The 26,370-nt window shown below is 52.8% G+C and overlaps 1 protein-coding gene across 4 annotated transcripts; it reads left to right on the plus strand.

Moving 5' to 3' along the window:
- MIER2 (MIER family member 2) lies at positions 1-26,090 on the plus strand. Of its 4 annotated transcripts, none has more exons than XM_005661435.3 (14): positions 1-46; positions 8,897-8,987; positions 9,664-9,806; positions 12,924-13,049; positions 13,420-13,543; positions 14,027-14,118; positions 14,405-14,474; positions 20,828-20,979; positions 21,340-21,421; positions 21,514-21,608; positions 23,180-23,304; positions 23,388-23,512; positions 24,291-24,723; positions 25,124-26,090. In XM_005661435.3, exons 1-14 carry the CDS (start codon positions 38-40, stop codon positions 25,143-25,145), a joined length of 1,689 nt encoding a protein of 562 aa, XP_005661492.1. In that variant the 5' UTR covers positions 1-37; the 3' UTR covers positions 25,146-26,090. The 4 variants fall into 4 exon arrangements, with proteins under 4 accessions (XP_005661492.1, XP_020939970.1, XP_013850306.1 ...); XM_021084311.1 differs by having other exon boundaries at positions 24,474-24,723; XM_013994852.2 differs by lacking the exon at positions 1-46 and adding an exon at positions 365-864 and having other exon boundaries at positions 24,474-24,723.

A 26,370-nucleotide genomic window follows, 5' to 3' on the forward strand; every position in this document is an offset into this window, starting at 1 on the left:
TCCCGGCGCGGCCGCCGCCTCCCGCGCACACACGGCCATGGCGGAGGTGAGTGAGCGGGCCGGGGAGCCGGCCCCCGCCCCAGCCCGTGTCCCCGCCGCCCGACCCGGCCGCGTCGGGGCCCCGGGCGCCAAGGACCCCGGCCCAGGGCTTGGGGCCGGGCCGCGGCGCTGCTCCCGTCGGGGCCCGAGGGGCACGGGGTTCCGTCGCCTGCCACCCCCGGCCTCGGCCCCCCCTCGAGGCTGCCACATCGTGGGCGGCAATGCGCATGTGCAGGGCGGGGGCGCGGGGTGGGGAGGGGGCGGGGTGGGGCGCTCGCCCGCGGGTTCCCGCCCCCAGCTCGCCACCCCCGGCTCCCGCCCGGTGTGTGCCAACTTCGCGGAGCGCTCTCTCTACCCGGACCCCGCCTTCGGGACCCCAGCCCACAGACTCCCAGGGCGCTGAGCCGTGGAGTTGCGCTCCCTCCGGACCCCTGGCAGGACTCGAGGTCCTACCTGGGGCTGGCTCGCGGGCAGCGAAGGGCTTCCTTTACCTACGCCTTGAAGTTACTCACTTTTCCAAGCTTCCTCTCTGTTCGGAGAGCAGGCCCAAGACCCCTTGCCCCCTGTCCTTGGGGCCAGATAGATTTTGGAATTGAGTTTTTCGGATTTGAGGACTCGTGGTGTTTGGGACTATTATGCTTCATCAAACTCACCTAGGATTATAGGGGTTAAGATAGCAAATTGCTGCATGTCGCGTCAAGCCAGGGATGAAAAACTTTCACTTTGAGGGCTTTTTTGCATGTTGGATAAGAAGGTGGGAACCTGCTGTCATCTTATGAGGCCCTAGTGAAGATGAATGATGCACCTGCTATGGACTCAGTCACTGTGAGTCTGAGCGTTCTGTCTGGGGATGCGGAGCAGGTCCCTGGCCCCAGCAAGTGATCCTCACCCAATGGGGAGGCTGCCCAGGCCCGGGGAGGAGCAGGCACCGCCTGGTGAGGAGCATTTTCGGTTGCTAGGCCTGGTTGTGGGGCTAAGTTGGGTGTTTACATCTTGGCACATCGTGGGTAGATGGCTGTGGAGGGCGGAACTGGCCATTCTTTCCCACCAGTGACTTTCTCAGGGGCAGTAACAGGCCCAGCCTTTGCGCCAGAGAGGGTGTGGGCATCTTAGTGGAGGGCCGGGCCTTCCTAGCCAGTTTCTGCCTTATGCTGGGTCCAAGGGGTCTTTCCAGAATAGTTCTGCTTCCATAGGGGGCATTTAGGAAACTCGAGTTTCCCAGATAGGGGCTGGACTTGTGGGAGGGAAGCTCATGTAGGGCCTCCCACTGGCCCAGCAGGGGTATGGTGGTCTGTGTGGGTCTGGCCCAGGGGCCTGCAATCTTGGCCTGGCAGGTGGCTGCGTGTCACAGGTGGGTGGGGCAGCCTCCCCAACCAGCCTGCCCTGAGAGCTGCTGGGTTTGGCTGCTGATTCTGCCCTGCCCAGCGTTCAGCCCCTGGAACCCTCATGGCAGCTGGTGTCCAGTTTGGTGTGGTGCCTGTTGAGTGAATTGGTTTCTGAAAGAAAGCCTGTATGTCTGGCTCTGTGGCAGGCCCTGAGGGTCTGGCTGTGAGGAGACATGGTCAGAGGGAAGCTGGTCAGTAAAGGATAAGAGGTGTGCAAATGCCAGTCGTGGGCATGGCCAGGCTCTGCCCAGGAGACCTGTTGTGGCTCCAGAGCCTCTTGCTCTGTGTGACCTTGGGCCGGTCACTCTCTGAATGGGGAGATCTCATGAGATCTTGGCTTAGTGCTTGCACAGAGAATCTGAACCTTATGCAGTCACTGAGAACCAGCTGTCTTGAACCCATAAAAATGGTGATTTGTAACCTAGCAGTGCATGCTGATCAATATTAGCTGCCAGATTTTTGTTGTTGGCAAAGCAGCTATCAGCACTGTGAGAGAAGGTGGGGTGCTTTGTACTGTTTTACTTGTGGGTCCTGCCTTAATCTTTGAAGAGCTTTGAAAAACTTGGAGTTCCTATTGTGGCTTAGTAGGTCAAGAACCTGACATAGTATCCGTGAGGATGCGGGTTCAATCCCTGGCCCTGCTCGGTGGATTAAGGATCCGGTGTTGCCGTAGCTGCGATGTAGGTCGCAGATGTGGCTCGGATTCTGAGTTGCTATGCCTCTGTTGTAGGCTGGCAGCTGCAGCTCCAATTTGACCCCTAGCCTAGGACCTTCCATATGCCACAGCTACAGCTGTATAAAGAAAAGGAAAAGAGGAAAAAAAGAAAAACCTGAGTACACCATCTCTGTCTTGTACTTAAAAGACACAGCTTTTTGTTGTCCTTTGTGTCAAGTTTGTCCTCTCCTTGACCCTTGGCCCAGTGATGTGGTCCCCTAGGATTGCCTCTTGTACCCCCCCCCGCCCCCGCCCCAGGCGCCTTTTGTTTCCTTGTGCAGTCTGCACCCTTGGAGGGACCTGATGCACGGTACTGTTCCACAGCCCTTCAGGCCTCTGCCTGGAGACGGCAACGCAGGTCCTCCTTGACCCCCAGTTGTGCAGGCTCCACCCATTTTTCTCCCCTCAGTACTGTACATGTCCAACTAGACTGACGGCTCATGTGTGGACAGGCAGAACCTGTTTGTCCATTGACTGCTGTGCCTCCTGGCCAGAGTGGGTGATGGGTGGGCTGTCAGATGGGGGATGGAGTGCTGGGTGGTCCAGTGGGACCACGTACCTCTGCTGGGTAAGGGTGGAGGGTATCCTGGTTAATACTGCTGCCTGATGGATGAATCACTTTGAAACTCAGTTTCTGGAAGCAGCCATCATTTTTAGTTACCTCTGGTTGTTCTGCAAGTTGACGGGGCTCAGCCAGGCAGTTTTCATTCAGGGTCCCCACAGTGCATTTGGTTGCTCGGCTGAGCCATCTCCAGTGCAGGGAAGCTTCCTCACCCAGGTGTGGCTAAGACGCTGGCTGCTGGCACGGCCTCCCCTGCAGCTTGTGCTTCCTCACAGCTTGGCGGCCAGTGGAAACTGCACTGGAGGGTGCCTGGAATCCCTCCCACCAAAGTCCCTGGCCCAACCAGTGCACAGAGAGGGGGCCTGCAACGGGAGTCTGGGCTGCCTGGGAGCCACCACCTTGGAGGAATGGCTGTCACGTGAGGCTGTGGATGGAGCTGGAGGGAGGGCTGAATGGGAAGCTACATTTGCTCTGCCGCCCTTGTCCTTCCAGCAGTGCCTGGAACCTGAGCTGCCAGGCGGGGCAGGGTGGGCGGAGCCTTCCGAGGCTTGCTCCCACCTCCACCACACTCACCTTTAGGACCAAGATTCTAGAATGCTGGTTCCTTCCTTCTCTTCCTTCCTCCCTTTTGTTCTTTCTTTTGACCCAAAGCACCCTTAGTCCAATCCTCATCCTTTTTCTTCTCCCACTTGGCAAAACGGGGGTTTGGACTGGATTGGTCTGTCCAGAGTGCCCTGAACAAATGGAGTTAGACCCCTGGGAGCAGTGGAGAGTGAGCTTGGCCTGGAAGTTGGGTGTTAGGGCTGGGCCAGGGAAGAAAACCCATACAGTGTTCCCTGCTGAATGCAAGGCGCTGGGGGCTCCCTGCAGATGAGCTTGGGGACCCAGGGCACCTTGGGGGACAGGCTGTGTGGAGCCTCTTGGGAGGTGCAGGCCAGACTTCTTAGCCACTGCTCTCCTAGCCCCTCTGACTGAGCGCCGGTCAGACACCCGAAGCTGTACGTGGGCGGGCAGTGTACTGGGTACAGTGCTCTCTTACTCTCTGGTAAGTGGGTGGTCTGGGCTCTGGCCTCTTGTTTTCCCCTGCCAGTCAGTGGTCTTGGTTGCAAGAGCTAGGAAGCCGGGCCTGACTGGGGTGGGTGAGGGAGCCCAGGAGAGGCTGGTGCACCAGGGCCCTCAGGAGGGTCCTAGAGGGGCCTCGGTCACTTCAGAGGACACTTTGAGTGCTGGAACCTTAGCTGCCCCATGTGTGACTCTGCAGGGTGGCCTGCGGGCTGATGGCCACTTGCTCTTTCCTAGAGGGAGGCAAGGCTGCTTCTGACAGGGGAGATGTCTAAGGCTGCCAGGTGCCCTGACTCTTCCCACTTCTGGCCCCAGCTCATCCGCAGGCTCCTTTGCCCTTCTGCACCAAGTGTAGGGGCTAAACTTCCTAAGCTGTTTGGGTAGGGGACTCCCCTCTTAGAACTTGGGGTGCTCCTGGCAGAGGCCACCCACTGTACACTCCCTCCGGGGAATTGAGGCCCATTTCCTAGAGGGCTTCAGACTCCTCTGCTGGTCCTTGCCAGCTCTGCCCTCATGGCTCCAGTGCCCGTGTATGGCTCTACAGGGTGGGCTGTGCCCTGTGCCCAGTGCCTGTGGCTTGCATTGCCTCCCAGCTTGCTATGGCTCTACTGTACATTCGTGTACTTTCATTTATGTCCCCAAGAAGAGTGACGGGTCTGTAAAGCATTTCTGAGTCACGGAGCCTGAGTTTGAGCTTGTATTTGTATCATTTAGATGCTGTGTGAGCTTGCGTAAGCGACTTGACCTCCCTAAGTTTCAAGCCTCTTATTTCTCTGTGAAGAGAATGATTACACAACCTCTTGCAGACCCAGTGAGGAAATTCGTGTGGAAATTCCTACTAAACTTTTTTTTTCTAAAATTTTAAACTTTTAAAATTAACTGTCCTAATCTTTTATTATTTATTTATTTATTGTAAACAGCTTTACTGAAGTGTAATTCACTTCTCGTACAATTTGCTCTTTTTAATGGGTACGATTCAGTAGTTTTTTTAGTATACTCACGGAGTTGTGCAACCATCACCAGTCAATTTTAGAGCATTTTCACCCAAAAGAAACCATCCACTCCTCAGTCATCTCTCCTCAAAACCTCCCTCCTCAGCCCCAGACAACCACTAACCCACTCTCTATCTCTGTGGCTGTGCCTGTTCTGGACCTTTCCCATCCACGGAATCATGCACTGTATGTCGTTCTGTGTCTGCTTCTCTCACTGAGCATTGTGGTCTCAAGGTCTGTCCACGTGATAGCGAGTGTCAGTGCCTCTCTCCTTCTCGTGGCTGCACACTATTCCATCCGATGGCAATTCAGGTCTCTCCTTCTTTGCTCTTATGAATGGTGCTGCTGAGACTGTTCAGCAGCAGGTTTCATGTGGCTGGGAGTTTTCGTTTCTCTTGGGTATCTTATTGGAGGAGAAGCCTGACTTTTCCTTCTGTCCTTCCCCCCATCCCAGGGTCCCTGGCAGGCTCTGGGATTCAGACCAACAAGGGCAGGTTCACAAGAGAGGAAAAAGCAGTTTGTTAACCAGACGGCATGTCCTCAGGGAGAACTCTGTGGGGAGTTCACTGGGGTGATCGGGTTTCGGGAACAGCAGTGCAGCAGAACACTGGTGGACAGGATGGGGTGAGGGCCGTGGTGCAGCGGGTCAGTGTTCTCAGCTGCCTTCAGCTCACAGTGACCCTGTGCCAGAGCAGCATGTGGGGTGCCTGCTCCCAGCTCCTAGCCATGCACCCAGGCAGCATCTTGGGGCCATAGGATACTCTGTGTCTGACTTCCTGGGGAGCTACTGGCTGTTCTTACAGTCGTCCCAGCATCCATGTCCCCCTGCACTTGTTCTTTTCTACATTCCTGACCACAGCCATTCCAAGACTAAGAAGTGTGTTTTACGTGCTGTTGATGATTTGCTTTCCCCTGATGGCAAACATTTTTTTTCACATGCTTATTGGCCATTTGTGTTATCTCTTTGGAGAAATGTCTATTCATATAATTTGCCCATTTGAAAATTGGGTTACCGGAGTTCCCGTTGTGGCGCAGTGGTTAACGAATCCGACTAGGAACCATGAGGTTGCGGGTTTGGTCCCTGCCCTTGCTCAGTGGGTTAATGATCTGGCGTTGCCGTGAGCTGTGGTGTAGGTTGCAGACGCGGCTCGGATCCCGAGTTGCTGTGGCTCTGGCGTAGGCCAGTGGCAACAGCTCTGATTTGATCCCTAGCCTGGGAACCTCCATATGCCGCGGGAGCGGCCCAAAGAAATAGCAAAAAGACAAAAAAAAAAAAATTGGGTTACCATTTTATTAGTGACTTGTAAGGATTCTTTATTCTATATTCCAGATATGATTCCCTTTTCAGCTTCATGATTTGCAAGTATCTTTTACTGTTCTGTATGTTGTCTTTTCACTTTCATGATGGTGTCCTTTGAAGCATAAGTTTTTTTTATTTTGATCAAGTCCAGTTTATCTAAATTTTCTGTTGTTGCTTATGCTTTTGGCGTCTTATCTAAGAAACCATTGCCTAGTTCAGGGTAACAAAGATTTATCCCTGTGATTTCTTCTAAGACTGTTTTGGGTTTAACTCTTTTATATTTAATGTCTTTGATATATTTTGAGTTAGTTTTTGTGTATAGTGTGAGATAGGAATTGAACTGTATTATTTTGCATGTGGATATCCAATTGTCCTAGCAGCATTTGTTGAAAAGACTGTTCATTCTGCATTGGATTTTTCTGTTGCCCTTTTAAAAATTTGCTTGACTGTAAATGTGTGGGTTTATTTCTGGATTCTCAATTCTGTTAATTTGATCTAAATATCTAGCCTTATGTCACTACCACACTGTTTAGATTACTCTAACTTTGGAGTATTTTTGAGATCAGGAAGTGTTCTTGCATTTCAAGATTGTTTTGGCTATTCTGGGTCCTGTGAGTTTTTGGAATCTGCCAGCTGAGATTCTGATAGGCAGTTCATTGAATCTCCTCATGGATTGGGGAATATCGACATTTTAACAATAATAAGTCTTTTGAACCATGATTTCAGTTTGTCTTTCTGTTTATTTAGTCTCTAATTTTTTTCTTTCTTTCTTTTTTGCTTTTTTGTGTTTGCATCTGTGGCATATGGAAATTCCCAGGTTAGGGGTCGAATCAGAGCTGCAGCTGCCGGCCTATGCCACAGCAAACAGCAATGCCAGACATGAGCTGCATCTGTGACCTGTACCATAGCTCATGGCAATGCTGGATCCTTAACCCACTGAGAGAGGCCAGGAATCAAACCCGCATCCTCATGGATACTAGTCAGGTTCTTAACTCGCTGAGCCACAATGGGAACTCCTAGATCTTTAATTTCTTTCAACATGTTTTGTACTTTTCAGAGTATTAGTTTTGAACTTCTTTTGCTATATTTATTCCTAAGTACTTTTTTTTTTTTTTTTTTTTTTTTTTTTTTTTTTGGTGCTGTTGTAAATGGAATTGTTTTCCTTATTTTTCTTTTTGGATTGTTCTTTTCTAGTGTAAATGGAATTGTTTTCCTTATTTTTCTTTTTGGATTGTTCTTTTCTAGTTCTTTTCTAATAAGTTGATATTTATGTTATCTTGTGTCCTGCAGCCTTGCTGAGCTCATTTTATTAGTTGAAATTTCTTTAGTGGATTCTTTATATCTTCTGTGTCCCAAGGTCATGGCATCTGTAGAAAGAAATGCCTTTCCCACTTGGATTCTTTATATTTCATTTTCCTGCCCTGACTGGAACCCACAGGATGACATGGGATAGAAGTGGTGGTGACCTTGGAGGAGGCACCAGCTTTTCTTTTCAGGGTGATAGTGGCTGTGGTTTGGGTAGATGCCTTTTATCAGCAGGTTCCCTTCTGGGCCTAGGCGGTTGAGTATATTTATCGTGAAGGGATGTCGGACTTTGTCAGGTGCGTTTGTGCACCCATTGAGGTGGTTGTGCGGGTGTGTGTTTAGTCTGTTGTGGTTGGTATATTGTGTTGACTCTGGATGTCACATCTGGTCCCTGCGGTGAGTTCACTAAGGTGACTGTATGGGTGTATGTTTAGTCTGTTGTGGTTGGTGTGTTGTGTTGACTCTGCATCTCACACCTCCTGGTCCCTGAGGTGAGGTCCTCATCACAGTTTAGTGTCCTTTGTATGTAGCCAGCATTTTGTTGAGGCATTTTTTGTTTCTCTTTGTTAGAGATATTGGTCTAGTTTTCTTGTTCATAAACTTTTGAACATTGTGGTAATGGTAGCTGTTATAATGCTTTTATTTACATTTTTAAAAATTTTTGAGGTATAGTTTATAGATCTCAAAACACATCCACCTAAAGTGTTTAAATCAGTGGTTTTTAGTATGTTCACAAAGTTTTGAAACCTTCACCTCTACCTAATTCCAGAACATTCCATCACCCCAAAAGAAACCCCATCTTCAGGAGTAGTCACCCCAGCCCCTGACAACCAGGAACCCACTCTGTGGATGTGCCTGTTCTGGATGTTTCTCATCCATGGACTCTCACACTGTGTGTCCTGTGTCTGCTTTTCTCACTGAGCATCGTGGTCCCAAGGTCTGTTCACGTGGTAGGAGTGTCAGTGCTTCTCTTGTCTTCACTGTATGGGTGGACCACATCTTGTTTATTCACTCACCTGTTGCTGGGTGCGTTTTGGCTGTCTTGAGTCTTGCTTCTGTGGACATATGTACACTTGTGTGGACAAGTGTGTTTGGTTCTTTGGGTCTGTCCCTAGGAGAAGAGTTCATTGCTGTGGTAACCGTTTACTTTTGGAGGAATTGCTGGGAATTCTCCAGAGTGTCTGTTTGCCTCCTGAAGACTAAGTTTCTGGAGGCTGGGCCCTCAGGAAGTGGCTTCTGCATCAGCACCTGCCTGTGGGGAGTGTGCAAGCAGGGCTGAGTGTGGGCCTGGGTCACCTGGTCCCTGTGTCCAGGCCCAGCACAGGGCCCTTGGGTGCATGTCTGACTTGGAGAGGATGCCCAGGCTGTGAAGCTGCAGGGCCAGCAGCCTCCGCCTTCCCTTCACGCTGCATGCCTGGCCTGCTCGTGAGGGGGCAGCTTCCGCTTCCCTTTACCCTGAGTTGCCCCAGTGTCCCTCAGGGAGCCCCTCATTGTGCAGTGGGGCCACGGATCCTGATCTGCTCCTCTCCTCCGCAGGCCTCCTCGCTGCAGAGGCAGAGCCAGGGTGTGGCCTCCCGCCTCCCTCACGGTCTGTGCCCTGGGGAGCCCAGCTTGCGCACGACAGCAGGTACCTTCTCGCCCACAGGCGAGATGCCATCCTGGATGTACAGAGGCCCCAGCGTTCAGGGGTGGGCATGCAGACATAGTGGCCAGGATGGTTTCCCATCTCCAGGGGGCCTGCTGACACCTGTGCTGAGGCCGAGATGGGGATGGGCCGCAAAAGGGAGGGTACTGGGGGGTGCCATGCGTGGGGGTCCTGCTCCTCCCAGCCAGTTCCCTGCACCGCCTCCTGCTGTGCTTTGAGCCCATGTGAAGGTCTGGTCTTGGCCTTGACTGCCTGCTGGCTGGGGCTGAATTGAGACCTATCTATTTTCTCTTGTTTATTTGTTTTAAAAACCAATCATGGAGAATTGGCCGTGAGCACATCCTGACTCCCTGGGGAAAACCCCAAGTCTGATAACGTCCACCCCGCCCCCCCATTGGGCTGGCAGATGATGCTGCTGCAGCAGGAGAGGGGCCAGACACTTGCTGGGCCGTGTGCTCCTGTGCTGACCATGGGCACACAGACACACATGGGCCTCATGTGCATACGCCTGCACATGCCTGCACGTGTGGCCACACAGCCTGGGCTTCGTCCCTGGTGGTAGCTGAGCCCTGTGGCTCCTCCACCCGTCATCCTTGGCCTCGGTGTGATGGTCGAGACAGTGGCGAGGCGCTCATGCCAGCTGCTGTCCCTTCCACAGTGGTGTCCATGGGCTCTGCAGACCATCAGTTCCACCTGGCAGAGATCCTGTCGCAGAACTACGGTGTCCGGGAGGAGTGCGAGCAGGCTGCACGGGGTTCAGAGAGGCCGGAGGAGGAGCTGCAGAAGGACTTCATCTCCCAGGTACTCAGCAAGTGGAACATTATGGCGACCTCATGGTGTGTCCATTCAGCTGAGTTAGTCTCCGAGCTCTGTGGACACCAAGGTGACCAGGGCTGCTGGTTCCTCCATCCTCAGGGCAGGCCTTGTGCTGGGTGCTGAGGTCACAGGATGGGCTTCATGGGCCCTGGGGCTCTGGGCTGTGGGGTGGCTGGTCAGTAAGCTCACTGTTCTTAAACTCTTTGGCCTCAGAACTCCTCTCTTAAAAATTACTGAGGATCTCAAGGAGTTTTGTTTAGGTAGGTGATACAATAAACCCGTTGTTAGCACAAACAACACATTTTCAAGAAAATGGAAAAAAACTGTTTTTCCAAGACAAAAGACATGAGACAGAAGAGTAGAATAGTTTTACATCTTCGTGAATCTATGAATGCTGTCCTTTAAGGCAGATGTTGATCTGTTGTGACTGGTTGAAGTGAGTGTGAATCTGGCCTCACACCAAGCTGTTCTGGGAGAGGGTGGGTATTTCACAGTCTTTTCAGATAGTTGTGGGCATTCTTTGATGCTGCACCAGCATTCAGCAAGTGGTGGTTTTGTAGACTGGCTTCCCTAACCATAGTTAATGACCTTTCTGTCCTTGGTATGAAGATCCACCAGTTTTGGCCTCGGAGTGGGCTGACCTTGGGGTGGGCAGTGACCTGTGCTGAGATGTCTGCTGATGCTGGTGCTGTAACATTAGATCTTCCATGTGCTGAGAGTTCATGGTATAAAATCTGGAAATCCCGCAGTTGGTACCACAGACTGGGCTGCTTAAACAACAGAAAGCTATTTTCGTTCAGTCCTGGAGGCCAGCAGTCCTGGAGCCAGACCTGGCAGGGCTGTTCCTGGTGGGGGCCTGCTTCTTGCCATGTCCTCAGAGAAGAACAAGCTCTCTGAAGTTTGACTTGTATACCAGCCTTGTTGGATCAGGGCTCTGTCCTGTGGCCTCATTTAACTTTGTTTCCATAAAGGCCCATCTCCATCTCATTAGGGGCTTGTCGTCTGAATTTTGCAAGGGAGACACAAACGTTCAGTCCATTACAGGTCAGCACTCATCTCACCAGAGGCCTTTTTAAGGAGTAATCACAGGCATTTAGCTTGGAGCTGTGTATCACTTGGTGCCAGTTTGGTCTAAGAATGAAAACAGATGTCTTCTCTTCAGAAAAGAAAATACAGTTTTGTTTTTATTTATTTATTTTTTGCTTTTTAGGGCCACACCTGTGGCATATGGAGGTTCCCAGGCTAGGGGTCCAACTGGAGCTGCAGCTGCTGGCCTACACCACAGCCACAGCAATGCCAGATCTGAGCCAAGTCTGCAACCTACACCACAACTCACAGCAATGCCGGATCCTTAACCCACTGAGTGAGGCCAGGGATCGAACCCACAACCCCATGTTTTCGCTGAGCCACGATGGGAATTCCGAAAAAAAAGTTTTAAAAAGCTCAACTTGAATTAGAACTTTTCAAAACTAACCCCCACCTCATTAGCTAAGTGCCGCATCTCAGTTTTCTTCAGATATAATTTTCTTAAACTGATTAGGGAAGAGAATGTACTGTCCAAGGCAAAAGCAGAGAGCCGCTTTTACATCCCCTTACCAGCAGACATTGGGGTTTATCCCATTCTTGTTGTCAGATCAAGTTTTCCCAAATTCCAGTTCTCTGCTTGAAAGTTTGAGTTCTGTGCTTGTGACAAGTACAGTCCATGGTTTATCTTGAAGTGACAGCTCACTTGGCTGGTGTTTGATGAGGCGTCTACACGGTGCCCAGCAGGAGGACGGGAGTTGTCCACTGGTCCCTGTGCTCCAGGGCTCCATCTCGGTCCCCGGCTGAGCTGGGATGGGCGGGTACTTCCTCCCACAGGAGATTGAAATGACCTCTGCTCAGGGTGAGAGTTACTAAAATCCATGGTTTTACACAGGAATTACAGGATATTCTTTAGTGAAACGGGCATCTGTGGAGACCTCAGTGAACTGGCATTGATGATCTGACACTGCGTTCCTGCCTCGACTGTGCAGGTGGTCAGCTGCCGCCAACCCCACGCCACAGTGGAGGGATGATGTTGTGTTGTCACGAAAGTCACTTCCTGGGCAGCCCAGGGGTCTTGGGGCTCCTACATTAGCCCCTACCCCACCCCCAAGTGTGCTGCGAGAGGCGTGATGAATGTTTTCCTCTGTGGGGAGGGGTCCTGTGAGAGTAAAAGATTAATTTAGAAGGGATGCCCCTGAGAGAAGGGGCTGGGAATCGGCTGGGAGGTCCCCATGGATCTGAAGTCCCAGAGAAGGGGCTAGGGTGGCAGGAGGCAGGTGCTGACATAATGGAGAAGGAGAGGGTGTATTGAGGAGGTTGGAAGCTGACAGTGACCCACAGGGGTCAGGATGGAGTGTGGCCCACACACGGCACTGGCCTTGAGGAGTCCAGGTTTGCGTGAGGGTTAAGAAACAGGTTGGAAAGTGGTGCTGAAGCACAAGGCTGGAGTGGTTTTTGTCTCCTCCTTTTTGGTCATTAAACATCTGATTTCAGTTTCTCATCCTATTGCATTGACTCCGAGCGTTGGAACAGCGTTAATCATACCAACCCATGGTGTCTAGAGCCTCCTCTGGTTCTGTGGTGGTGTCACTGCTCTGGCCACTCATTGTTGACCCAGTGAGGGTCAGTAGGCACTCTGTTACATTGATGAGGCATCCATCTCTTCACTTAATATTCTGAGGTTTTTTTAAAAAATCAGGAGTGATGTTGGTTTGACCAGGTGCTTTTTTTTTTTTTTTTTTTTTTTTTGCATTCATCAAATGGCCATATTTTTCCCCTTCTGGTTTATTGATGTCACGAGTGGTGATGGTTGAGTGTCCTTGTGGGGCTTGAGCAGAGCTTGCACAGGCATGTGGACAGGTGGTGTGGATGGGAGGCTGCCCAGCTCCACCTTCAAGGCCAGTGACCTTGGACAGATATTTGACATGTCCTGGGACTGTGAGGGGATCCTTAGGTGGGGGCTAGGCCTGGAGTCTGGGTAGGGTGAGATCCTGTGACTGGTTGTGGGGCTGATGAACTGGGGTGGAGAGCAGAACCCCCAGAGCAGCCCGTCCTGACAGAGCCCTGTACCCCCAGAGCAGTGACATGCCCCTGGATGAGCTGCTGGCCCTCTATGGCTATGAGGCGTCAGACCCCATCTCAGAGCACGAGAGTGAGGGCAGCGACACTGCGGCCAACCTCCCAGACATGACCCTGGACAAGGTGAGTGGGGGGAGAATTCGAGGGTTGGCAGGACGGCCCTGGACAGGTGGAATGGTGGGCAATGAGTGTAAGGCCTCGCCAGCTTGTTGGAGGCCTGTTCTCCCTGGGGTCCTTGCTGGTGCAGCTTTGGCCATGGGGAGGGTCCTAAGTGTATCACCGAGGGGCTCTGCCCTCCCAGGCACCAGTGTGGTCTGTATCAGTGCCCCTGGCTGGCCAGCCCTGGTGCCTGGTGTTCTGTCCATGCAGTGAGGGGAGAACAGCCCTGCAGGAGCCCTTGGGAGGCTTGTCCGCATGGCACCATCACTGCTTATTGTTAGTGTTATTTAACATTGTTAAACTGCAAAAATGTTCTTTACTTTCTTGTTAAAAGGAACAAATAGCGAAGGATTTGCTTTCAGGGGAAGAAGAGGAAGAAACCCAGTCCTCAGCCGACGACCTCACTCCATCTGTGACCTCCCAGGAGGCCTCTGACCTTTTCCCTAATCAGAGTGCACGTAGGTGTCCCCTGGGCTGGCAGAGCGAGGAGGGGCCCTGGGCTGCTGGGGATACAGATATCGGGGCCCCCAGGGGTGCCCTGCTCTGCCTGTGAGCCAAGACTGAATGACCATGGTTTCCACGAGGAGGGCATGTGTTGGTTCCTGTGGCTGAAAGTCTTTTAGGTCCAGGGCTGCATCCTCAGACCATGCTCCCTGCAGCTCTGCCCACCACTGGCCTGAGCAGCAGGCTGTGCCGGCAGCATAAAGAGCTGGGGGCAGGGCTGGTGGTTTAAGGTCCCAGCAGAGGGCAGCCTCCTGAGTTCCCAGCTGCACGAGTTCCTGTCACACCTGTCCCCTGGCCAGGTCTGGGGCCAGCTTCTTGGGATGGGCACAGTGCGGTGGTCAAGTGGATGGAGGGCAGAGTGGAGGCCATGGGAGTCTGCTGGCTGGGGGGACACCGAGGACCATGGACATACCTCACCTGCTCCTCTCCTCCTAAAGCCCGCTTCCTGGCCGATGCGGACAGAGAACCTGGCTCCTCAACCTCGTCAGACACCGAGGAGGACCCACTTCCTGCCAACAAGTGTAAGAAGGTGCGTGGCTCTGACCCTGCAGTGCTCTCGGCATGTGCCTGCTAGGCTGGGCTTGACCACAGTGCCCAGCGCTGTGGTCCTACCCCCCTTGCCTCAGGACTAGCTCCATGGTACACACAGTCACTCACACACCCACACACCTGGATATTGCCTACTACCCTCACACCTCAGGACTTGGTGTCTGCGGGCATATGGCACAGACTAACCTGTCAGCCCTCGCCCCCATCAGCACCAAGCCACTGGGCTTCCGGTCTGCCCTGACTTGCCTGGGCTTTTGCTTTTGCAGGAGATCATGGTTGGGCCTCAGTTCCAAGCTGACCTCAGCAACCTGCATGTAAACCGTCATGGTGAGAAGAGTAAGTGGAGCCTTGGAAGGTGGGGGGACAGGGAGAGGAAATGCAGATTCCACTCCTGCCAGGAAGGGAGCTGTGTGTCTAGCAGAGTGAGTTCCCATGTCCTCAGAGGGAGTCTGAGGGTCCTGGCCCATGTCAGGTGCATGCTGGCCCTGGGGTCTCGCCTCTACTCTTCCCCACTCCTTCCCTCCCCAGGGCTGCTGCATTTGTTCTCCTGGTGCCCACACCTTAACCAGGTCTTGTCCTCACGCCTTCCGGAGTTTTCAGTGTAGTGGTCTTGTGATTCTTGCTAGCAGAAATGCAGTTTATTATTTTAATTAATCTTGTTCAGGGGCTCGGGGGTGGTGGGGAAAAAAAGAAAAAAAATCTTGTACACGGTGACTTGGCTAAATTCACTTTGTAGATTCTTTTCCATTTTTAACTGTGTACAATCATACCATTTATGTATGATGACTTCTTTCTTTATGATCTTTGCATGTTTTATTTCCTTTTCTTGCCTTGTACATTGGCTAGACCTCCAGTACAGAAGTGAAAAGAAGTGGTGATAGAGGACATCTTTGTCCTGTTCCCACACTTGGGGGAGAAAGTGTTCAATCTTTCTCTATTAAGTGTGATATTGGTTGCAAGATTTTTGTAGATACTCTATCAGATAAAAAAGTTCCTTTCTATTCTTAGTAGCTGACAAATATTGCTGCAAATTTTGTCAAGTACTTTTTCTGACCCCTGAGATGGTCGTTTTGTTTTGTTTTTTTCTTTCTTTTATTCTGTTGATGTAGTGTATTGGTTGATTTTCAGACATAAAACCAACCTTGTCTTGGAGTAAATTCCACCAGGTCACAAAATGCTGTCTTTCATGACATGTATACATTCAGTCCTCATTATTTTGTGGATTCTATGTGCATTTATGCATGGCTAAAATGAATGTATAAATGCAGAATTAACACTTGCAGTGCTTTCATGGCCATTTGTGGACACACACACATGCAGAAGCAGGAAAACATGGAGTTGTCCAATGCACAACCTATGTTGAACCAGGAGAGGCTTCCTTTTCTCTTCAGCTCTCAACCGTAAACACATCTTATTTGCTCATATTTAATGCTGTGGCGTTCTTTCTTTTTTTCTTTTTTTGTCTTTTTGTCTTTTCTAGGGCCGCACCTGCGGCATATGGAGATTCCCAGGCTAGGGGTCGAATCGGAGCTGTAGTCACCGGCTTATACCACAGCCACAGCAACTCGGGATCCAAGCCACATCTGTGACCTACACCACACCTCATGGCAACACCAGATCCTTAACCCACTGAGTGAGGCCAGGGATTGAACCCGCAACCTCATGGTCCCTGGTCGGATTTGTTAACTGCTGATCCATGACGGGAACTCCCGTGGCTTTCACATTTTGCTGTTTGCTGGTGGTTTTGCTGTTTAAAATGGTCCCCAAGCATGGTGCTGAGGTGCCGTCTGGTGTCCTGGGCACAGGAGAGCTGGGACTGCCTTTTGGGGAAAATGTGTGTTAGATGAGCTTTGTTTAGGAGTTCTAGTGCTGTGAGCTGTCAATGAACCAACAATGTATGTGAAATAAGGTCTCTGAACGGAAACTCACATGAAGCTAGGTCATGTGTGGGTGAGTTGATACATATGCTCTGACTAGAGGCACTCAGGACCCTGACCCAACCTAAGCTCCCTGCTACCCCACCAGGAGCAGCAGTTGCTGGCTGACTTTACAGAATGTGGCTACCATGAAGGACAGGAATTGACATGTATTGTTAAGTCTTCTCTTCATTTGGTTTGCGAACATTCAGGATATTTTCATGTATGTTCGTGGAGATATTAGCCTGTCATTTCTCTTTATTTCTTGTCCTTGTCAGGCTTTGGTTTCAGGGTTGTGTGTCCTCATGAAGTGTGCTGGAAAGTCCCTTTTTCTAATACCTGGAAGAATTTGTTTAAGATTGTTATCATTTCTTTGGATGTTTGGAGGGATCCTGCAGTGATGTTGTCTGGGCCTAGGGTTTCATTTAGTTTTATTTTTGTGAAGATTTTATTTTATTTTATTTATTTTATTTTATTTTATTTTTGTATTTTTAGGGCCACACCCATGGCATATGGAGGTTCCCAGGCTAGGGGTCGAATCGGAACTATAGCCACTGGCCACAGCCACACAAAGCCAGACCTGAGCCATGTCTGTAACACACATACACACATAAACACAGCTCACATGAACACTGGATCCTTAACACACTGAGTGAGACCAGGAATCGAACCCTTGTCCTCATGAATACTGGTCAGATTCATTTCTGCTGAGCCACAACGAGAACTCACACAAGATTTTAAATTATGAATTCAATTTATTTAACAAATGTCAATCTATTTAGAGTTTCTCTTCCTGTTGTGAGGAGTTTATGCCCTTCACTGAAATTATTAACTTTATTGGCAGAAAGTTCATAGTGTGCTCTTATTCTCTTCTTAATGTATGTAGGACCTGTAGTGATGTCCCTTTTCAAGTCCTGATATTTGTAATTTGCATTTTTCTTTTTATTCTCTCTCGATTAGTTTTGTTAGGGGTTTGTTAATTTTATTACCCTTCACAAGGAACTAACTTCTGACTTGTTGATTTCTATTTTCTGATTTCTCATTAACTGACTTTTTACTTCTCTTTAATTTCATTTTTTCATTCTCTAGTTTCTATTGCAATACCTTCTCTGACTCAGGGTGATTTAGAAGCATTCTGTTTAATTTCCAAACATCAAGGATTTTCTAGGCACCCTTTTTTTTCTTTTCTTTTTCTGCATGCGAGGCAAATGGAAGTTCCCAGGCTATGGGTGGAATCGGAGCTGCAGCTGCTGGCCTACACCACAGTCATAGCGACCCTAGATCTGAGCCACATCTGTGTGCTACACCACAGCTCACAGCAACACCGGATCCTTAACCCACTGAGTGAGGCCAGAGATTGAACCTGCATGCTCATGGATACTAGTTGAGTTCATTACTGCTTAGCCACAGTGGAAACTCCTTCTGTCACTGATGCCACTGTGGTCAGAGGCTGAGCTCTGCTTTTGACCCTTTGGGGTCAGAGGAGCTGGGCTTTGCAGCCAGTGTTGTAGTGAACGTTCCTTCCGCTGTCTGTCTAGTTTGTGTTTGCATGGCTCATCCCTTTCTGCCTTTCTGTGTTCTTGTATTTGAAGTGTGGTTTTTGTAAATGGCCTATTGTGGGATCTAACTTTTGTCTGTTAATAGTGTTGCATCTAGTACTTACTCTCTGTGTCATTGTGGGAGCAGGCACTGACGTCAGCCATTGTGCTGTGTTCTGCTTCTTCTGTCTGTTCTTTGTTCCCTGATTCTGTCTTGTCTTCTTTTTGATTGACCTAGTAATTCTATTTCCCCTCCTCTGTGAGCTTTTGCCTCCTCAGTGGGTACCTGGTTTACTTTGGTCTGTGAATCCTAGTTCCCTTTCCATTGACCTCTTGCCACCCTTTGTGCTTTTGTGCTTCCGCAGCATCACCCTTGGCACAGTCACAGCCCCTCTTGCATTTCATTCCTCCAGTATCCATTGCTAGAGACTTGAAGAACTTCTTTTTCAGTATTTCTTGCGCTGTTCTGGTGTTGATGAATTCTTTCAGCTTTTGTCTGAAAAGTATTCATTGTCCTCATATATTCTTTTTTTTTTCCCCTTGACTTCTTAGGGCCACACCCATGGCATATGGAAGTTTCAAGGCTAGAGGTCAAATTGGAGCTGTAGCTGCTGGCCTACACCACAGCCATATGGCAATGCCAGATCCAAGCTGTGTCTCACAGCAACACTGGATCCTTAACCCACTGAGTGAGGCTAGGGATTGAACCCACGTCCTCGTGGGTACTAGTAGGTTCTTTACCACTGAGCCATGATGGGAACTCCCGTTGTTTTCTTTCTTTCTTTCTTTTTTTTTTTTTTGGTCTTTTTAGGGCCACACCCTTGGCGTATGGAAGTTCCCAGGCTAGGGGTGGAATCGGAGCTGTAGCTGCCGACCCTCGCCATAGCCACGGCAATGTGGGATCTGAGCCACATCTGTAACCTACACCACAGCTCACAGCAATGCCGGATCTTTAACCCACTGAACAAGGCCAAGGATCGAACCCACGTCCTCATGTATACTAGTCAGGTTTATTAACTGCTGATCTACAATGGGAACTCCCCATTATTTCATTTTTAAAGAATATTTTCATGGGCATAGATATCTAGGTTTGCAGGCATTATTCTTTCAACCCTTAAACAGTTTTAGTCTATTTTGTCCTTTTTTTTTTTTTTTTTTTTTTTCCTTGGCTGTGCCCATGGCATGTGGAAGTTCCTAGGCCAGGGATGGAACCATGGCACAGCAACAATCCAAACTGCTGCAGTGACAATGCCAGATCCTTAACTGGGTGCACCACAAGGGAACTCCTATTCCATTGCTTATGGTGTCTGTTGTTTCTCTTAAAGTCAGACATCTGTACTGTTTCCCTTGAAATTGTTGTTCACTTTTTTCCCTGTGTGCTTTTCCTTTTGCTTTCTAGCATTTTGACTACAGTATGCCTAGACATGGTTTTTTTTGTACTTGCTTGCCCTGTATTTCATGGCTCTGTGGGTTGGTATCATCAATGTTGAAGAATTCTTGGCTATTCTTTATTCAAAATTGGTCCCATCCTTTGTCCTCTTCCTTTGTGACTCAGTCTTAGGTTGCTTGACCATCTTCCCCAAGTCCTAAACTGTGTTCTCTTTAAGCTTCATTTGATTTTTTTAAATGAAATTCTTTTCGATTTCACTAATCCTGTCTTCTGCTGCTGTTAAAGCAGTCCAGTAATCAACTATAATACAGAGAGTACATTAATAAAAAAACACATTACTTTAAAAAAAAAAAAGCTATCCAGTGGGTTATAAATTCACACACTGCAGGAGTTCCCATTGTGACTTAGCTGTTATGAACCTGACTAGTATGAGGATGCGCGTTCAATCCCTGGCCTTGCTCAGTGGGTTAAGGATCCAGTATTGCTGTGGCTGTGGTGTAGGCTGACAGCTCCAGCTCTGATTCAACCATTAGCCTAGGAACTTCCATATGCCACCATTGCAGCCCTAAAAAGCAAAAAAAAAAAAAAAAATCACTCTCTGCATTTTCCAGTCCTGGAATGTCCATGTAACTCTTCTGAATGGATTTCCCTGCTCTATTGAAATTCTCCAGCTTTCCATTCGTTTTGTGCTTTTTCTTTGTCATCTTTTAATTCATTAATCATAGTTACTTTAAAGCCTAGTCTGCTTTCGTATCCAGCTGTTTGTGGATATACATGTTGTCACGTGGTTTTCCTCTCATCTTCACACAACAGGTAGACAGAAGGCTATTGTGGAAGGCCTTTTCTCTGGAGATAGGCCCACTTCCCTTCAGGCTGATGCCCCCCCCCACTGTCCCTGCCCCTCCCCCACACACCCACAGTCCAGTCTGAGACTCCGTGTCAACTTCAGAGGTGGAAAGAGGTGGCCACAGGCCTCACAGGGGTGCCGTCCCAGGAGTTGTTGGTTCCTAGCCAACCCCACACAAGAAAGCCCAGTGTGGAGCCGCTTCCCCGTGTTCTCCACTTTTCAGCCACGGCATTGGGTGTTTTGCTTGTGTGTTTAGTTTTTGGTCCCTGGGACTCTTCTCTGGATAATTGAGAGGTGCTAGCATGGGGCTTTCCCCAGATCTGACTCCAGGGTCTCCCTTCTGCATCTCCCCACCTCATCTTTCCCCAGCTGGAGGCTTCCCCCCTTCTTACCTATCCTTAATGCATGCCCGTATTGCTGCCCTGGGCAGGACCTCCCTTGCCCTCCCTGCCTTGCCTTCTCTGCCCCTCCCCTCTTGACGAGATATGCTCTCCTGTGGCTGGTGTGGTACTGAGGTTAGTTAGGGACAGCTATAGGAGCTCTTGCTGAGCAAGACTGCTGGGACCAGGGTCTTGTTGCCATGGTCAAGTCTGGGTCTATCTCCATGCTCCCCCCCAGCCTCTGCCTTTGGCCTCCCTGAGCTCGCTCTACAGTCCCTCCTCACAGGCGGTGCCCAAAAGGCCTCCTTCCCAGCCCAGCCAGTCGCTGCCTCCCCTGGGATGCTGGCTCTGATTCCTGGCTGGTCAGCACCCACTGGCCTCCCGTGACTTTCTGCCTTGCATGGTCATCTTGAGTACCTGGGTCCCCGGAGTTGGTCCTGAGGGGTGTGGAGGTAGAGGGCCCAGGCCACTAGGTGGGCATTTGTCCTCTGGAGGGGGCAAGTTGGCCTGCCCTGGCAGTGCTCTGAGGAGATGCTCAGAGGAGGGAGCCTGTGCTGGAGGTATGGATGCAGACTGCGTGCCTGGCGTGACCTTGCCACCCCACCCCCTACCCCACAGTCTATGAGAATGAAGACCAGCTGCTCTGGGACCCCAACATCCTTCCTGAGAGGGAGGTGGAGGAGTTCCTGTACCGGGCAGTAAAGCGGAGATGGCACGAGACGGCCGGGTCTCAGCTCCCGGAGGGAGAAGTAGTGAAGGACAGCGAGCAGGTGGGGCTGCACTGCTGGGGTGGGAAGCCTGTATCTCCCAGCCTCCCTCGCACCAGGCAGGGCGAGGTGAGGGGTGATCAGGTGCATGGGGGTGGGGGGGACCTGCTGAGGGGCTCCTATCCAGTGTGGACCAACGTGGTCGTGATAGTGATAAATTCAAGTGAATGCCACTGGTGAGGAAGTGGTCGTGTGAATACCGCCCCCCCCAGGGTTTGGATACCCCCATCTCCATGACCCCATGCTGGTGTGGCCGCCCTCCCCACCCCCATTTCCCGCCCCCATGGTGCTGTGGATGCTCCCTGCTATGGCTCCTGGGTGAGCAGGTGGAAGAGTCAGTGGGGCTCCCCCCACATTCTCCAGGCGCTGTATGAGCTGGTGAAATGCAATTTCAACGTGGAGGAGGCCCTGCGGAGGCTAAGGTTCAACGTGAAGGTGATCCGAGGTGACTGCAGGCCCGCCCTGTGCCCCTTTCCTGTCCTGCACCCCCACTGACACCCCCTCCTCAGTGCTCTGACCCCACCCTCCTGGTTACAGATGGGCTTTGTGCCTGGAGTGAGGAGGAGCGCCGCAACTTCGAGCACGGCTTCCGTGTGCATGGCAAGAACTTCCACCTGATCCAGGCCAACAAGGTGAGGCTGGCCTGCGTGCTGGGCCCGCTGGAGGGTCCATCTGGGCTCTATCCCAGGCTGCACTGGCGGCTCTGTCCTGGGCTCTACTCCAGGCTGCACTGGGGGCTCCATCCTGGGCTCTACCCCAGGCTGCACTGGGGGCTCTGTCCTGGGGCTAGAGAGGTTGGTAACCAGCTACCAGCACCTTCCACCCTCAGCCAGAAGTCAGAACCCACCCCCAGGCTGGTGGCAGGCCTCTCACTTCCTGGTGACATCTCATTCTGGCTTCCTCCCCTCCCTGAGGAAGCTCCAGTCTAGGGAAGGATTTTGCCTAAGGGGGAATGTTAGTAAGTGCTCCCTGGGCTCTCTCTCGGAGCTCACACCCAGTGCCAGTCCCACTACGCTGACCCCACCTGGCCCTCTCCTTTACACCCTTGCGATGGGGACCAAGGGGATCCAGGTTCACTCCATCCCAGTACCTGTGCTTTCCTGTCCCAACAGCAAAGAAGCAGGACCCGAGGGGATGCTGCAGCAGGTGCCCCTGCCCATCCCCAGAGCTGATGCCCATCCTCCCCACCTCCTGAGTGGGTGCCACCTCCTCTGGCTTCCCTCACCACAACTCCCCACTGACCTTGTGGCAGAGCCTTGGCCCTCTGCCTGGCCTGACTCCTGTCACTGGTCTTGGAGCCTGACTTTCCCTTTGCTATCTCACTGTGGGTCCCCTTCCTGCCCCTCATCCCCTGTTGTCTGCTTTTGTGGGGCCAACAGCATTGGCCCTTTCCTCTTCACGGGCCTGGCCGAAACTGGACTCATGTTTGGAGTTTCAGTGTCTTTTTGCAGGAGGCTGGAGTGGGTGAGGTGCCTTCCCGGGGCTGGTGTGGGGACAGAGGTGGCCAACCCTGGTCTTTGGTGGGGCCAGCAACCTGTGGCTCCCAAAGTGGAGGCTGCTCTGCGGCGGAATCCTCTTGGCCACTCTCACCTCCTTGGCCTTCCGCTGGCCCTCTGGCCCACCCACCCTGCTGATGGAGTGTGGCCTCCCTCCCCCAGTCTCTGTCCTCCGCCAACCTGGCCCGGGAGTGCTGTCGGCCTTCCTCCTCCAAGGGGTGATGCACAAGGCGGTCAGGCCAAGAAGTTTGGATGGTTTGTGGGTGCCCCCTGTGCCTGCTGGTCCCAGACTTTCATTGGGGCCCTTTTCTAGGAGCAGTGGTGGGGTCATGAGCTGTGGCGCAGCTGGCCTTGCTGTGTGTGACCCTTTGGGTAGGGAGTCACCCTGGTCTCTCATCTCTAGTCAGTCATGGACTCAAAGTGCCTTCGCGTGGGCAGCTCTCCGTGGGGCTCCTTGGGAAAGTGGGCTTGCTCGGCATGCTCTCTGGGTCTGCACAGGGGTCATCATGCCCTGCCCAGGGCCTGTGGGGACCAGGGCATGGGCTGGGGGGAGCTGCCGCCCTCGGGAGCTCTCAACCTGGGGCCGGTGGGTGGAAGCTGGGCATGTGGACCTGGAGCAGAGACAGGCCCTGTGCATGGGCAAAAGGGGTCCTGGCAGCCTCTGGTGGGGGCGGCCAGGGACTGTGGTGACCCGGAGTTGCCCCCAGGTGCGCACGCGGTCTGTAGGCGAGTGTGTGGAGTACTACTACCTATGGAAGAAGTCGGAGCGCTATGACTACTTCTCCCAGCAGACGAGGCTGGGCCGCAGGAAGTACGGCCCCTCAGGAACCACGTGCGTGAGGGTGCCTGCGGGGGGGGGTGGGGCGCACCCACCCAAGGTAGCCCCCCGCAGCCCCTCACACCTTCTCCCCGCAGGGACGCAGACCAGGATCTGGATGGCACTGACCCTGATGGCCCTAGCCGCCCCCGCTCCTCACTGCCCCTGCCCCCTGCCAATGGCCTGGGCCCTGAGCAAGACCCTCTGGCTCAGATGCATGGGGGTAAGTGTGTGTGGCAGACCCCTGTCCTCAGGGCCCTTCTTCACTGTACCCCCAACCTGGGCTGTAGACTCTGAGGAGTGGCACCGGCTAGTCTGGTGGGGTTTCACACATGTGCAGTGTCATACACATACGGTGTCACACGCATGGTGTCTCACATGTGGGGTGTCTCACACCAGTCATTCTTGGGGCTGACTCCTTGTGAGTCCAGGGGCCCAGGTAGGGGCTCCTCTGTCTGGCCTTGGTGGGAGACAAGGTAGGTGCTGAGGTCCCTCCAGGGTCAGCCCAGGGCCATGTGGGAGCAGACAGGCCCAGGTGACGACTGCTGTTTCTGAAAGTGACCTCACGGGGCATGAGGATCCCTGATTTCTGGGTCTGCTGGACACTGGGACTTTCGTGGTCTGGGTTCCAGAGTCGGGTTGGGTCTGTGGTTTGCCCAGTGGTGTCTGCCTGTGTCTTTGTGCAGAAGCTCCCCGAGTCCATGTTTTTCCTCACCATGCTGTCTGTCCCATCGTAAAGGATGGGCGTCACGACCTTCTGAAGCAGGACCATTAGCCCAAGTACTCCCCCAACCCAGTGTGACAGGTTTCTCTTGTGTCGACGTGAGGGCATCTTGTGAAGAGAGTCCTTAGCTTTGCTGGGTCCAGAGGTGGAGGCCCTGCCTGTTCACAGCCTGAGTTGAACGTGGGATCCTAGGCAAGCAGGCCTGGGCCAGGTTGCCCTGGGCACGGCGGGTGGGCATGGGTGCCCATGGGGCCTGGCAGCTATGTTCTCCCTGCAGAGCCTCCGAGCGTAGGCAGCAGCACATCTGGGAGCCCCAGTGAGCCTGGGGAGAGCCCAGAAGGCCTCCCATCCTTGGAACCAGGGCCCTGTGCCCTCCAACAGCTGGACGCACCCCTGGCCGCACCCTCCCCTCAGCAGCCCCCAGCCCTGGCTGACCCGGCCTTCTACCCCACCGCCACAGCCACTCCGGAGCCTGGGGCCAGCCCAAGACTGGCCATGGACTTGGCCCTGCCTGGGGCCCTCCCAGAGGGGCTGCCTCTCCTCTCCAGCCACGCAGATATGGATGGGGAGGCCGAGGAGGCCGTGGCCCCCGCACAGGTGGCCTTGTCGGTCGCTGAATTTGGACTCATCGGCATTGGGGACGTGAACCCCTTCCTGGCCGCTCACCCAGCGTGCCCGGCCCCTGGGCTGCACTCGGAGCCCCTGTCACAGTGAGTGTGGCCTCGTCCCCATCCCCACACTCCAGTTAGCGTGCCCCTGGCCTCAGGCTGAGCTCAGTCAGGGGAGGGGTTGCCCCGGGGCCGAGGATGGCCTGGCCACATTGGAGCAGGCAATGTTCTTTAGTTTTATTCTCTACTTTTAATTTGGCTTATTTATTTTTTTGACTAGGTAATACATTCATATGGTTCAAAATCCAAAAAGGTACAAACGGGGCCAGTGCCAGGCTCCTCCCACCCCTGCCCCAGCGCCAGCCATCCCCAGGCACCCAGGCCAGTGCTGCCGCGGGAGGCCTATCGGCAATGGAAGCACGGTCTGTGGGGAGGCAGGGGCCAGGCCATGTGCTCTGGGACTGAACTCACCCTCTCCCGTCTCTCCATCTCTCCACTGCAGCTGTAACGTGATGACCTGTTGATCCCTGGCCACAGGCGGGCATGAGTGGCCCAGACTGGACTTAGGGCCACCACAAGGCCTGCCTCTCAGTCTTCCCGACCCTTCCCTCCTCATGGGCCTCGGGTAGCGCCTTCTCTGCTCGGAGTACTTCAAGGACAGGGCTGAGCGGTGGCCCTTCCCTGCCCCCCCACACACCGGCACCATCACCTGACTCCAGGCTGCCTTGCCCACCGTGGGACCCATCGGGCTGCCAGGGCCGGGGGGCCGGCTGTCCAGCCAGCAGAGGCGAGAAAGGCGTCCCGGCCCCACAGGGACGTGGGAGACAGGGCCGGACGCCGCCCCCACCAGCAGCCTCTGCTGAGCACCCTCAGCGCTCTGCCACCCCGTCTCCCTGCACCTGGCCAGACTGCGGGCTGCCCCAGCCCAGGGCTCAGGGCAGCTGCTACTCGGTGCCAAATCCCGCGGGGCACAGAGCCATATACCTCGATGTCGGCCTGCCCTGCCCTCGACGTCGGCCCTCGCTCCACTTCAGGAAAAGCCGCACTTTACACCCCCTGCCCCCACCCCCGGGGTCTTTGGCAGCCTCCAGTGTGGGTCTGAGGACACGGGACTCACACTTCCTTGGTACCAGGACCCTGTCGCCTGCAGCACCAAGGGGCCTGGCTCCGGCCTGTCCCCTGCCCCTGGAGATCATGTTTCTGTTGAGGCCCCCAGCGAGACGGTTTGGGGTCTTGGGCCTTCTCCCCAGCCTCCCTCGGTTATTTATGTTTCTGTTTACAAATCGGAGTGGGGTCCTCGGGGGCAGGGCAGCACTCCTGGACCCAATGTCACCAAGGGAAGTCTTTGGCACGAGCCGTCCCCAAGGTCGGACTCTACCTTCCCTCGCCCCACCAAGGACCACACTGTGAAGTGATAACTGCCTTGAACCCCTTGCTGTTTTATTTATTAAACTTGATTTGAAGCCCCATGGGTGTCTCGTCATAGATCACGTGGGCGGGGTTCGAGGAGGTGCTGGTCACTTGGTGGACCCTGTGCCAGGCAGCATCCAGGGGCCTGGGGGTATGGGACTGCTGGGGGACTGTGGACTGGGTCATGATGGTGCCAGGGATACGGTCAGGTAAGTGGAGGTGACATTCCAGCCGGACTGACAGAGACAGGCCTGTTCGTGAGAGCTGTTGAGAGCGAGGCTGGGGTCCCAGCATGTGCAGGGGTCTGGGCTGGCAGGCGGGGCCAAGGAAGAGGCTCAG

This window comes from Sus scrofa, chromosome 2 (genome assembly GCF_000003025.6).
Source record: "Sus scrofa isolate TJ Tabasco breed Duroc chromosome 2, Sscrofa11.1, whole genome shotgun sequence".
NCBI classification, from domain to species: domain Eukaryota; kingdom Metazoa; phylum Chordata; class Mammalia; order Artiodactyla; family Suidae; genus Sus; species Sus scrofa.

Excerpts from the sequence above, each read along its gene's own strand:
- MIER2 (XM_013994851.2), top strand. The coding sequence starts at position 832 with ATGAATGATGCACCTGCTATGGACTCAGTCACT. Across the intron at positions 23,305-23,387 it reads TACGGCCCCTCAGGAACCAC|GGACGCAGACCAGGATCTGG; the intron begins GTGCGTGAGGGT and ends TTCTCCCCGCAG. Across the intron at positions 23,513-24,290 it reads TCTGGCTCAGATGCATGGGG|AGCCTCCGAGCGTAGGCAGC; the intron begins GTAAGTGTGTGT and ends TTCTCCCTGCAG.